We start from the raw sequence: 14,860 nt of genomic DNA, 5'->3' as shown, positions 1-14,860 counted from the left end.
TACACTTCTCAATATTGAAGTTCACTTCCCACTTTTGAGTCCATTTCCAGATTTTGTCCAGGTCTAACTGTAATGATTCACAATCCTCCTCGGTTCTTACTTTAGTATTTTTGTGTCATCTATGAAGAAATTCATATAACACTCTACTCCTTCATCCATGTCATTTATATATATGGCAAACATGATTGGAGCCAGTACCGAAACTTGTGGGACACCACTCACCATTTCTTCCCAATTCAAGTATTTGTCTCTAATTACTACCCTCATGTGTGTGCGTGCTGTATCACTCTCATTTTTCTTCCTTCCAAGAAGTCTTTCATCCATTCTAATAATTTTCCTTGGAATGGATGAAAGACTTCTTGGAAGGAAGAAAAATGAGAGTGATACTTAGAGCAAAGAACTCAAAATGGGTAAACATGATAAGTGGAGTTCCCCAAGGCTCTGTGTTGGCTCTGATAATGTTTGCTATTTATATAAATGACATGAAGGAATTGAATGCTATATAAACTTCTTTGCAGATGATGCAAAACTACTGAAGAGAGTGAGTAATGAAGAAGATTGCAAATCTTTTCAGGGAGACCTGGACAAAGTCTGGAATTAGAGTAAAAAGAATGAAGTGTGTGTATGTATCCATTCCCAAATGTCAATTCCTCATTACATTTTTTAATCCACCAAGGCATTTACTCAGTTTTCTCAATCTACATTCTACCTCCACCTCCACTCCACCCGAATGTGGCAGGAAAGGGTGGAGTGAAGGTGGAGGTAGAATGTAGATTGAGAGAAGTGAGTAAATGCCTTGGTGGATTAAAAAGTGTAATGAGGAATAGACATTTGGGAATGGATGCTAAGAGGAGATTGTATGAAGGAGTGATCGTGCCAACAGCACTGTATGGGGCAGAAACATGGAACATTAGAGAGGAGTTTGAATTTGTTTGAGATGAGGTGCCTGACAAGTATGATGGGGGTTACTAAGCTGGATAGAGTGAGAAACGAGGAGGTGAGGAGGAGAACAGGGGTGGTAAAGGAGTTGGGAGATAGAGTGGATGAAAGAGTATTGGGATAGTTCAGACACATGGAAAGAATGAGTGAAGAAAGACTAGTAAAAGAGGTATGGAAGGCAGATGTGGAGGGAGTGAACATGAGGGGGCAACCTAGGATGAGATGGATGGATGGGGTGAAAGGGGCTTTGGGGAAGAGGGGAATATCTGTTGAGGAAGAACAGGAGAGGACAGAAGACAGGGGTGAATGGAGAATAGTTGTATATAGATGATGTTGTGATGCATGAGGTGGAATGGATGGGGAGATAGGGGGTGAGGTAGTATGTGTGAGAAAAAATTTGATGCAGCCCAAAGGGATTTCTTCCTGTCTTCTCCTTTTCTGTATGAGGGGACGGAGAGGGGGGTCATCGATTTAATGAAGCGGCCTTGCTGTGGATGTGCTGTGTCTTGCAACACTGCCTCTGACCCAGGGCAGTGGACAAGATGCAGGGATGACCCATCATCCAGGAGGTGCCAAGATAAGAGGAATGGTAGAGGGTGGAGGGGAGTGGAGTGTAGTAGGGATGGAATGGGTGGGAATGGATTTTATGCCTTTTTCTTTTTGGCTAGCTCCCTTGTAAGGGGGAAAAAACCTTTGGTATATGTATGTATGTGTGTATGTACAGCTACACAGAAAACTATCGTTAGTAGGGGTGTCGAAACATTCGCTAATGAACATAACCTTATGATACCGAAGGGTTGGTATTTCTGGGGTTCGAATTGTTCGAATTCCTTCTGAATGAATATGAATCGAATAATAGTTCCGGAGTTCATATGGATTCACTATGACATGATAATCTTATTTCCGATGGAGACTTCAACTTGTCTCAAATAGTTTCGTTGTTTTGTGTCAAAATGATTAGCGTGATTTACTAACGATAGTTTTCTGTGCAGCTGTACATGTGTACATGTGTGCATGTGTACATAAGTGAGTGAGAAAAAGAGAGAGAGAGAGAGAGAGAGAGAGAGAGAGAGAGAGAGAGAGAGAGAAACATACCCAACTGTTGCATCTGAAATCATGAACTCAAAATAACACATCCAATCAAATAAAATGTGTCATATCTTTAGTGCTCACTTAAATTTAACCCTTCCATACCTCATCTTCACACTTGACACAAAAGCCACATACTTCAAAGATCCTAACATTGGCAAGAAGTGCACAAATACAAACACACTGACATACCAAACATGCACAAAAACACAAATGTTTTTTCAGTTCTGCAGGAAGACCAGTTTCATCTATCACATCACCAACCATTATACTGTATTTAACAAAAGGCAAAAAATACATCAACAAGAATTACACACAAAAACTGATGTCACATAATACAAAATAACTAACACAGACTTATAAAATACTCAAAATTTGCTTAATCATGAGATGAAGAGAGCAAGTGAAGACTACAGCCTCATTCATGAGAGCCTCATTTATCATGGTTAAACTCAGGTTATGAAATGGAAAGTTCATAAACAACATAATCATAACTGAACATTATGACAAAAATATCAAATATATATTTTGCATATATGTTTCAATAAAAGTGTGTGTGGACTCTCATTTGGGTAACTGAAAGGATGGTGTTCATAGTTAAGTCATAACAAGTGCAAAGAAGTGGAATTAATATTTAGTATGCATGAGATTGAACCCATATTCATGCAAAGTAATCTTGAATACACTGCTACCATAGTTGAAGCTCTAAATCCTGTGTTTGTCTTAAACATAAGACAAGTGTATTACACAGATCCTTATCTGTTTTTATAAGTGATGTCATATACAGCTAAAAAAAAATGAAGGATTGTTTTACTTGTACCAATTATTCATAGTTAGGTGTAAGAGTAACCAAAGCAATCTAGAGTAGAACTTGTGACAATGAGATCAATAACAGATTGACAGATCTTCTTATCATAACCTCTTCTACTTTCACTGTTAAGAGTATTTACTTATAAATGGGCTAGAACTTTCAACTTCTAATGACTTGTATAAAGCAAAATAGATCAATCTGTTATCTCTTGCAGGAGATCCTTGAGCCCCCAGAAAACTGGCTATGGCCTCTGATTTACTTGATGAAGAGATTTTGTGGAACTGACAAATAGAGATTTGAGTAATAACAATCTACCTTCAATTAATATGATTGCATACATCACTAAACATTATTCTCAAGACCAACAAATTCAGTACTAACCCAAGTGCCCCGACATAAATCTTGAAGAGAACCCCCTAACCCCATCCCCCAAGACCTATGCTCAACTCATTATCCAGCACAAAGATGATACCAACAAGGCACTGATATGGAAACACACCATATCCCCTGGATGTAGCTCCCTTCCCATATAATACAACTAGGTAAATACATAACATGTTATTTGGCACTGTCCTACACTTACCCATTCCCTAAGTACACTGTGGGCCAACCCAATGGTCATGGTCAGGCTCCTTGGTGCCACATACCTCAAGCAAGAGATTTTTCAAGGCTATGAATTGAGTGACTACATTCACCTAGCTGTATCTACACATTTTACTTGTGTGTGTGTATGTGTGTATTTACCTAGTTGTATTTACCTAGTTGTATTATACGGGAAGGGAGCTATGCTCGTGGTGACCCGTCTTTGTATCTCTCAGCATCAAGTTTTTTCTTAAAATCTTGAATAGTGTTTGCACACACTGTTTCTTTGTCTAATTTGTTCCAAGTATCTATCACTCTGTGTGGGAAGCTATTTTTTCAGATCTCTTCTGTAATTATCTTTTTTTTTTTTTAGTTTCTTTTCGTGTCCTCTTGTTTTTCCATTGTCCCATTTCAATAAATCATTCTTATCTAAGATTTCCATTCCCTTCATAATTCTATAGATAGTTAGTAGGTCTCCTCTTTCCCTTCTTTGTTCCAGAGTTGGTAATTCTAATTTGGACAGTCTTTGTTCATATGTCATTTTGGAAAGAGTTGGTGCCAGTTTTGTTGTTGCTCTTTGTATTCTTTCTCATTTTTTATATTCTTTTTGGTACCGGGTGTCCATAGTGTTGCTGCATACTTGAGTTTTGGTCTTGTTATTGTAGTTAATTTTTTTTTGTCATTTCCTAGGCCAAATAGGCAAATACCACTTTTATTGACCTCAATAAATTGTAGGTTTCTCCGACTATTTTATTAATATACTTATCCGGTGTCAAGTCTTTGCTGATCATCACTCCAAGGTCTTTTTTAGAGTTTACTTTTTTGACTTCTTCTTCACCAATTATATTATCTCCCAATATTCTGTTTTTACTTTTTTCCAAATTCCATTATACTACATGTCTTGATATTGAATTTCACTTCCCACTTTTGAGTCCACTTCCAGATCTTGTCCAAGTCTTGTTGGAATGAGTTGCGTGTGTGTGTGTGTGTATGCACTTGAGCACATATATCCTGATACAAATATATCATATGCATAGACTAATCAGACTTTTACAAAGTGAATTAAGGAAACATATTGAGAACACAAAATTATTCTTGACTGCCACTGAAAACTGAGTGTTTTCATTTTGTTCCAAGGCATCCTGGTGAATTCTAGGTCAGTGGTTTCCCATAAAAGAATCATGTTATACCCATACTTGTCGTTTCATCCTACTCCCTAAACCTTCTCTATAGACAACATAAAGTAGAACAATGACATGTGACATTGTTATTCTAACTGGGTTTTTCTCCACTCCTTGAGAACTGACACTGATGAAATTGATGCCCTAGGATATGTTTAATACAATCTTTCGTTCTTCCCCCTTTGGTTATATCAAAACTACTTAATATCTTGTAAAAAGAACAGTTACTCCAAACTAGGTGTACTTGTTCAGGTAGCTGGCTGGCACATAACCCTGAGTCCCTTGCCGGTCCTCCACAAACCACCAGGCCCCAGAAGCCTCCAGCACCAAGACAACTTGTCCTTCCTTCAGGTTTAACTGGCAGCTGTCAGACCCACCAAAGTTGTAGAGTGCATAGTAGAACTGAGGGGGAAGAGTAATTGAAAGTTATTTAAGGTATTTAGAAAATCAAAGTAAGTCAAGGTAACTGATAAATCAATGATAAGTTTTATTCATATCTATATGAGTTACGATATTTCCTCAAAACCATGGAAAAATAACAATATAAACTATAGCATCACCATCAACTCCTATGACCAACAAACATTACTCTTCATACATCATGTAATGACAAATCAGATGATTTTATTCTGCTCAGGACTGAAACCTAGGCTGAAAGGTTATAGTTATCCTGATTACATGAGGACCAATACCAACAAATATACAACAACATCTTCCAATTATGACTATGGGGAACTGGCAGCATAAGTTGAGACCCATGAGACCATAGTGTTAAATGCCTTGTAGCACTGCTTTGAATGGATAAATAAAAGGTTCTTAACTTCATGGGCTACAAAGGTGGCCTTCACAGATCTTATTCTGGCTAATGTCAAGCAATGTTATTCAACTCAAGAGGTATTCTCTACAATGCTAGACTTCATAGATTTTCTTTATGACACATATTATTCAACTCAAGAGGTATTCTCTACAATGCTAGACTTCATAGATTTTTTTTATGACACATAGAAAGAATGAGTGAAAAAAGATTAGTAAAAGAGGTGTGGAAGGCAGAGGTGGAAGGAGTAAACATGAAGGAGCTACCTAGGATGAGATGGATGGATGGGATAAAAGGGGCATTGGGAAAGAGGGGAATGTCTGTTGAGAAAGGACAGGAGAGGACAGAATACAGGGGTGAATATAGGGATGAATGGAAAATCGTTGTGCATAGATGATGCTGTGATGCATGAGGGGGAGTGGGTGGCAGATGGGATGTGAGGAAGTACAGGAGTCCCTCAAATAATGCGGATTCGAATAACACGGATTCAATCATACGTGGATTTTATTTTAAAACCATCTCAAATGTAGAGAACTGTTTTAAAATTCGCGCCAAGTCGGGCACGCATACGCACACACGCGGCAACATCGCAAACATTTGTGGTGACTGCTTTCCATTTTACCATATACAGTCGATCCTCATGTAACGCGGTCATTATGTACACTGGGAACTGCTCAAACAAGGGTGTGGGGTGAGGGGATAGCCGTGGGTGGCTGCCTGCGGTTACGTGTCAACCTACGGGTACTGATGCAGGAGGGAGGGAGGGGAGGAGAGGGGGAGTAGGGGATGGTAGGGGGGTAGCCAACAAGCTTTAGCTTGTTGCTTCCACCACCTACGCCGTGCTATCGTGAAATTTTACCGCCCTAACCTGTTGAAGTGTAATGTTTCTTTCGTTTGGAACACAGCTAATAAGTCTGATAATGACTGCGCTTGTCGTGTCTTAATTTCTCTTATGAGGTTCTTGTTTTTACTGGCAGTGGTGGTTTGGGAGATCAAAAACAGACATATACATGCTTACACACGTGTAGACATGCACACGTAGACACGTGTTAGACAACCAGTGTATGTTGTGAATGTGTGTGCGTGTACACACAAATACGAACACAGACACACGCACGTACATGCTTACTTGTACATGTGAACACATACACGCACGCACGCACACACACGCCACACACACATACATATGCCACATACACACACATATACATATGCCACATACACACATGTGTATACGCCACATACACACACGTGTATATACGCCACATACACACACATGTATATATGCACAAACACATACATATGCCACAAACGCCACATACGTACACCACATACATGTGCGCACACACACACACACACACACACACACACACACACACACACACACACTTTCAACGAACGGACGGATTGAAGAACGCTCTGAAGAAAAGTGCAGATTGTGGATACCAACGCAAAGAGAAGTGCCTTTTTGTATTTGCAGGGGGGGGGGGAATTGCTCGTGGGGTAGTGGGAAAGTAAGGAAAGAGGAGAGGGGGAGGGATTGCTGGGGAAATGGAAGGTAATGAGGAGGTGGAGGAAATGGCCCTGACGGGCCGCCGTAAAGTAGACAAAAGACCCCAAGACGAGTTGGATGATAACATGTCTAATAGGAATGTGAAGATTAGAGGTATAGATAGGAGCAATATAGCAGAAAGTGATGAGAATATTTTCAAGGGATTTAAAGAGAGTGGGGGGGACACAAACCCCCCCCGACTGACAAGACTAGAGAAGAAGGTTGATAAGGTGATCGAGGACTTGGAGAGTAGGTTAGGTCATATGAACACCATTTTAAAAAGGGTTGAAAGATTGGAAGAACTGGAAAAGGCGAATAAAAACTTAACTGATGAAATAGAAGAACTAAAAAGACAGTTAAGAGAGGTAAAGGGGGAGAATGAGGAATTGAAGAAGAATAGTAAAGAAAACAGAGAAACAATAGCTAAAGAAAGTAAAAATTGGAAGCAAACCCAAGAAGGAAATAAGATTTCATTCACTGACATAGTCAAACAGCAATTGAAAGAACATACTGAAGACTCAGTTATTAAAGTGATGAGACAAAAGGAGAATATAGTAAGGGATTTAGCAGACAAGAAGAAATGTATAATTATATTAGGAATGGAAGAGAAACACAACACAGATAGAACCACAAGAATCAAAGAGGAAAATGAAAAAGTAAGCCAATTACTAGAATCAGTTCAGGAAGATGAACCAGGAATCATGAAACAAATCGAAGAGAAATTTAGACTCGGAAAGTATAGCACAGACAAGACCAGACCAATTAAGATTAAATTCAAGTCACAAACAACGGCAGAGAATATCTTATCCAAAACAGGGAAACTAGCAACAAGTGAACAACACAAAAAGATATGGATAAAAAGAGAAATGAATAAAGAGGAAAGAGAGGAAGAAAAGCAGAAAAGACTGGAAGCTAAGACAAAAAACGAGAACAGAACGGAGTCAGAGAAAGAGAGATTCTATTGGAGAGTAGTGAACATGAAACTAAGGAAGTTCGACATACAAAAGAAAAACATAAGGGAAACAGAGAACACAATGGAAGTGGCAGAAAACTAAGAGTGTCTTACACAAATATAGATGGATTAATAACAGGATTGAATGAGCTGAATGATTATTTGAAAGAAAAAGAACCGGACATAATGGGAATTGTAGAAACAAAATTAAAAGGCCCACTACCACCCAACAGTGTAGGACATGATGCATACAATTATTGGATTAGAAACAGAGAGAAAAAGCAAGGGGGTGGAGTTATGTTCCTGACTAAGAAGGATATAAACGTGAAAGGTGTCATATATGGAAAGAATACAGTAGAGATGATTATGATAGAAGTGGAAGACAGAGATAAGAAGAGCAGAAAATTTGTGATCAATTATGTGCCTCCGAAAACAGCCTCATGGGAGGAGAGTGAATATAAAAGTATGCTAGAGGACACAAAGATAGCATTAACTAAAATAATGGAAGACGGAGGAAGAATAGTTATGATGGGCGACTTTAATTGCAAAGAAATCTGCTGGGAAGAAATGACAGTAAAGAGTGGTGATGACTCATGGGGAAATGCTCTACTTGAGATGATTACTGACCATTCAATGACACAATGGATACAAGAGAACACTAGGTATAGAAATGAAGAAGAACCATCGAGGCTAGACTTAATAATTACATCTGAACCTAGAATAGTGGACAAAATTGAATATAAAACACCAATAGGTAAAAGTGACCACATATTGATTGAACTGGAACTTAATGAAGAAAAATATATGAAAAGAAATGAACAATATAGAAAAGGAAGAATGATGTATGAAAAAACAAACTTTGATAAAATAAGAGAATTCTTCCAACAAGAAAACTGGGAAGAAATATACAAAAAAGAAACATCAGTGGAAGAGAAATGGAATATTTTGACAAAAATTTACAAAAAAGGAGTGGAAAAGTATGTCCCAAGACAAAAACAAGAAAAAGAATATGTAAAATGCTGGTACAACAAAAGTTGTAGGGAGTTAAAAGACAAAAGAGACAAAGCCTGGACCAGATGGAAAAAAGACAGAAGACCTGAAAAATGGAAAATATATACTGGTTATAGAAATGAATATGTACAAAAGTGCAGAGAGAAAAAAAGAAAATATGAAAAAGATGTTATAGAAAAGTGTAAAGATCAACCAAAACTATTCTACAGATTTGTAAACAATAAACTGAAAAACAAACAAGACTTGGAGAAATTGAGACAAGGAGGAGTTGAATACACTGAGGAAATGGAAATGGCAGAAATTATGAACAAACATTTTAAATCAGTGTTTACAAGGGAAAATATACAACCTGAAGAGATTGAGTGGAAAGAAAAAGTCCCCCCTATGGAAGAAATAGAAGTAACAAAGAATGAAATATTGACACACTTGGGTAATTTTGATGTCAGATAATCTCATGGGCCAGATGAAATAGCAAACTGGATTCTGAAAGAATGCAGGAATGAACTGGCAGACAAAATACATAGCATAATAAGCAGTTCCTTAAAAGAAGGAAAAGTTCCAGAAGATTGGAAAAAAGCAAATATAGTACCTATATATAAAGGAGGAAATAAAGAAGAACCTACCAACTATAGACCAGTCTCTCTAACAAGTACAATAGCAAAAATTTGTGAAAGAATTATCAAAAGTAGATGGGTAAAATACTTGGAAAAAAACAACGTACTAAATCCAAGGCAATTTGGATTCAGACAAGGACGGTCATGCGTCACCAATTTAATATGTTTCTATTCAAGGCTAATAGATATAATACAAGAAAGAGATGGATGGGCTGATTGTGCATTTCTAGACCTAAAAAAAGCTTTTGACAAAGTACCACATAAGAAGTTGCTTAAGAAATTAGAATATGAAGGAGGAATACAAGGTAAATTGCTAAATTGGATGGAAGACTTTTTGCAAGAAAGAAAAATGAGAGTAGTGATAAGAGATCAGCACTCAAAATGGAATGAAGTAATAAGCGGTGTCCCGCAGGGAACAGTTCTGGCCCCAATAATGTTTGCTATATATATTAATGATATGGATGAAGGAATTGAAAGCTATATGAGCTTCTTTGCAGATGATGCAAAACTACTGAAAAGAGTGAAAACTGAAGAAGATTGTGAATCACTACAGAGGGATCTAAATAAAGTACAAGAATGGAGTAGGAAGTGGGAGATGGAGTTCAATACAAAAAAGTGTAGTATAATGGAATTTGGAAAAAGCAAAAATAGAATAACAGGATCATATAATTTGGGAGAAGAAGGAATAAAAAAAGTAGAAAATGAGAAGGACCTGGGAGTCATTGTTATGAATAATATGTCACCTGAGAAACATATAAATAAGATTTTTGGAGAAACTTATAATTTAATAAGAACAATCAAAGTGGCATTTACATACCTGGATGAAGAAATGGTGAGGAAAATCCTAATCACCCTGATAAGACCAAGATTAGAATATGCAGCAACGATATGGTCACCAAGTACAAAAAAATGTATAAAAAAACTTGAAAGAATACAAAGAGCAATCACAAAACTGGCACCAACACTCTCAAAACTATCATATGAAGAGAGACTACAAAAACTTAAACTACAGACACTAGAGCAAAGAAGAGAGAGAGGAGATTTGATAGCTATTTACAGAATCATGAAAGGCATAGAAATTACTGATAGAGAGAATCTGATAAAATGGGATGACAGAAATACAAGAGGACACGGAAAGAAAATAAAAAAAGACAGCTATAGAAGAGATTTGAAAAAGAACAGCTTTCCTCACAGAGTAATAGACAGTTGGAACAAGTTAGATGAGAAAGTGGTGTGTGCAAAAACAATACATGAATTTAAAAATAGTTTAGATAAAATGAGATATGAAGACGGGACCCCACGAGCATAGCTCCCCTTCCCGTAAAATACAACTAGGTAAATACAACTAGGTAAATACACACACACTTCAACGAACGGACGGCTTAGAGGACGTTCTGAAGAAAAGTGAAGTTTCGTGGATCCCAAAGCAAAGGAAGTGCCTATTGTATTTACAGGGTGGGGGGAAATTGCTCGTGGGGTAGTGGGAAAGTAGGGAAAGAGGAGAAGGGGAGGGATTGCTGGGGAAATGGAAGGAAAAGACTTGGCCCAGGCAGACAGGCGAAAGGTAAACAAACGGCCCCCCGACCAGCTGAGTGACGACGAAATGTCTAATAAAAATGTAAAGATTAGAAGTATAGATAAGAGCAATACAGTAGAAAGTGATGAGAATATTTTCCAGGGATTTAAAGAGGGTGGGGGGGACACAAACCCCCCCCGACTGACAAGACTAGAAGAGAAGGTCGATAAGATGATCAAGGACTTGGAGTGTAGGTTCGGTCATGTTAACAACATTGTACAGAGGGTTGAAAAATTGGAAGAACTAGAGAAGGCGAACAAAAACTTAACTAAGGAAATAGAAGACCTAAAAAGACAGTTAAAAGAAGTAAAAAAGGAGAATGAAGAGTTAAAGATGAATAATAAAGAAAACAGAGAGGGATGGAAGGCAATTCAAGAAAACAGTAAAGTTGCATTTACTGACATAATTAAACAGCAAATGAGAGAACAAACTGAAGACTCAGTTATTAAAGTGATGAGACAGAAGGAGAATATAGTAAGAGACTTAGCTGATAAAAAGAAATGTATAATTATATTAGGAAAGGAAGAGAAACATAACCCAGATAGAACCTCAAGAACCAATGAGGAAAATGAAAAAGTAAGCAGTTTACTAAAATTAGTTCAGGAAGATGAACCAGAAATTATGAAGGAAATTGAGGAAAAATTCAGGCTCGGAAAGTATAGTACAGATAAGACCAGACCAATTAAGATTAAATTCAGGTCACAAACGACGGCACAGAATATCTTATCCAAAACAGGGAAACTAGCAACAAGTGAACAATATAAAAAGGTATGGATAAAAAGGGAAATGAATAAAGAGGAAAGAGAGGATGAAAAGCAGAAAAGACTTGAAGCTAAGAAAAAAAAACGAGAGCAGAACGGAGTCAGAAAAAGAGAGATTCTATTGGAGAGTAGTGAATATGAAACTAAGGCAGTTCGACATACAAGCGAAAAACAAAAGGGAAACAGAGAACACAATGGAAGTGGCAGAAAACTAAGAGTGTCTTACACAAATATAGATGGATTAATAACAGGATTGAATGAGCTGAATGATTATTTGAAAGAAAAAGAACCGGACATAATGGGAATTGTAGAAACAAAATTAAAAGGCCCACTACCACCCAATAGTGTAGGACATGATGCATATAAATATTGGATTAGAAACAGAGAGAAAAAGCAAGGGGGTGGAGTTATGTTCCTGACTAAGAAGGATATAAACGTGAAAGGTGTCATATATGGAAAGAATACAGTAGAGATGATTATGATAGAAGTGGAAGACAGAGATAAGAAGAGCAGAAAATTTGTGATAAATTATGTGCCTCCGAAAACAGCCTCATGGGAGGAGAGTGAACATAAAAGTATGTTAGAGGACACAAAGATAACATTAAATAAAATAATGGAAGATGGAGGAAGAATAGTTATGATGGGCGACTTTAATTGCAAAGAAATCTGCTGGGAAGAAATGACAGTAAAGGGAGGAGACGGCTCATGGGGAAACGCTCTACTTGAGATGATTACTGACAATACAATGACACAATGGATACAGGAGAAAACTAGTTATAGAAATGAAGAAGAACCATCAAGACTAGACTTAATAATTACATCTGAACCTAGAATAGTGGACAAAATTGAATATAAAACACCAATAAGTAAAAGTGACCACATATTGATTGAACTGGAACTTAATGAAGAAAAATATATGAAAAGAAATGAACAATATAGAAAAGGAAGAATGATGTATGAAAAAACAAACTTTGATAAAATAAGAGAATTCTTTCAACAAGAAAACTGGGAAGAAATATACAAAGAAGAAACAACAGTGGAAGAGAAATGGAATATTTTGACAAAAATTTACAAAAAAGGAGTGGAAAAGTATGTCCCAAGACAAAAACAAGAAAAAGAATATGTAAAATGCTGGTACAACAAAAGTTGTAGGGAGTTAAAGGACAAAAGAGACAAAGCCTGGACCAGATGGAAAAAAGACAGAAGACCTGAAAAATGGAAAATATATACTGGTTATAGAAATGAATATGTACAAAAGTGCAGAGAGGAAAAAAGAAAATATGAAAAAGATGTTATAGAAAAGTGTAAAGATCAACCAAAACTATTCTACAGATTTGTAAACAATAAACTGAAAAACAAACAAGACTTAGAGAAATTAAGACAAGGAGGAGTTGAATACACTGAGGAAATGGAAATGGCAGAAATTATGAACAAACATTTTAAATCAGTGTTTACAAGGGAAAATATACAACCTGAAGAGATTGAGTGGAAGGAAAAAGTCCCCCCTATGGAAGAAATAGAAGTAACAAAGAATGAAATATTGACACACTTGGGTAATTTTGATGTCAGAAAATCGCATGGGCCAGATGAAATAGCAAACTGGATTCTGAAAGAATGCAGGAATGAACTGGCAGACAAAATACATAGCATAATAAGCAGTTCCTTAAAAGAAGGAAAAGTTCCAGAAGATTGGAAAAAAGCAAATATAGTACCTATATATAAAGGAGGAAATAAAGAAGAACCTACCAACTATAGACCAGTCTCTCTAACAAGTACAATAGCAAAAATATGTGAAAGAATTATCAAAAGTAGATGGGTAAAATACTTGGAAAAAAACAACGTACTAAATCCAAGGCAATTTGGATTCAGACAAGGACGATCATGCGTCACCAATTTAATATGTTTCTATTCAAGGCTAATAGATATAATACAAGAAAGAGATGGATGGGCTGATTGTGCATTTCTAGACCTAAAAAAAGCTTTTGACAAAATACCACATAAGAAGTTGCTTAAGAAATTAGAATATGAAGGAGGAATACAAGGTAAATTGCTAAATTGGATGGAAGACTTTTTGCAAGAAAGAAAAATGAGAGTAGTGATAAGAGATCAGCACTCAAAATGGAATGAAGTAATAAGCGGTGTCCCGCAGGGAACAGTTCTGGCCCCAATAATGTTTGCTATATATATTAATGATATGGATGAAGGAATTGAAAGCTATATGAGCTTCTTTGCAGATGATGCAAAATTACTGAAAAGAGTGAAAACTGAAGTAGATTGTGAATCACTACAGAGAGATCTAAATAAAGTACAAGAATGGAGTAGGAAGTGGGAGATGGAGTTCAATACAAAAAAGTGTAGTATAATGGAATTTGGAAAAAACAAAAACAGAATAACAGGATCATATAATTTGGGAGAAGAAGGAATAAAAAAAGTAGAAAATGAGAAGGACCTGGGAGTCATTGTTATGAATAATATGTCACCTGAGAAACATATAAATAAGATTTTTGGAGAAACTTATAATTTAATAAGAACAATCAAAGTGGCATTTACATACCTGGATGAAGAAATGGTGAGGAAAATCCTAATCACCCTGATAAGACCAAGATTGGAATATGCAGCAACGATATGGTCACCAAGTACAAAAAAATGTATAAAAAAAATTGAAAGAATACAAAGAGCAATTACAAAACTGGCACCAACACTCTCAAAACTATCATATGAAGAGAGACTACAAAAACTTAAACTACAGACACTAGAGCAAAGAAGAGAGGAGATTTGATAGCTATTTACAGAATCATGAAAGGCATAGAAATTACTGATAGAGAGAATCTGATAAAATGGGATGACAGAAATACAAGAGGACACGGAAAGAAAATAAAAAAAGACAGCTATAGAAGAGATTTTAAAAAGAACAGCTTTCCTCACAGAGCAATAGACAGTTGGAACAAGTTAGATGAGAAAGTGGTGTGTGCAAAAAC

The 14,860-nt window shown here is 36.8% G+C and overlaps 1 protein-coding gene across 3 annotated transcripts in view; it reads right to left on the bottom strand.

The window, feature by feature from the left end:
• Nucleotides 1-739: 739 nt before the first annotated feature.
• LOC143023129 (uncharacterized) overlaps nt 740-14,860 on the bottom strand; it is a 136,882-nt gene continuing 122,761 nt past the window's right edge. For all 3 annotated transcript variants that reach the window (XM_076181639.1, XM_076181638.1, XM_076181640.1), the window contains one exon: nt 740-5,004. In XM_076181639.1, the coding sequence (XP_076037754.1) occupies nt 4,837-5,004 (168 nt within the window). In that variant the 3' untranslated portion in view covers nt 740-4,836. The remainder of the gene's footprint in view (nt 5,005-14,860) is intronic.

Source organism: Oratosquilla oratoria, unplaced genomic scaffold (genome assembly GCF_046742065.1).
Source record: "Oratosquilla oratoria isolate Oo_2021 unplaced genomic scaffold, ASM4674206v1 SCAFFOLD45, whole genome shotgun sequence".
Lineage (NCBI taxonomy): Eukaryota > Metazoa > Arthropoda > Malacostraca > Stomatopoda > Squillidae > Oratosquilla > Oratosquilla oratoria.
This window is presented reverse-complemented; position numbering and strand designations above follow the sequence as displayed.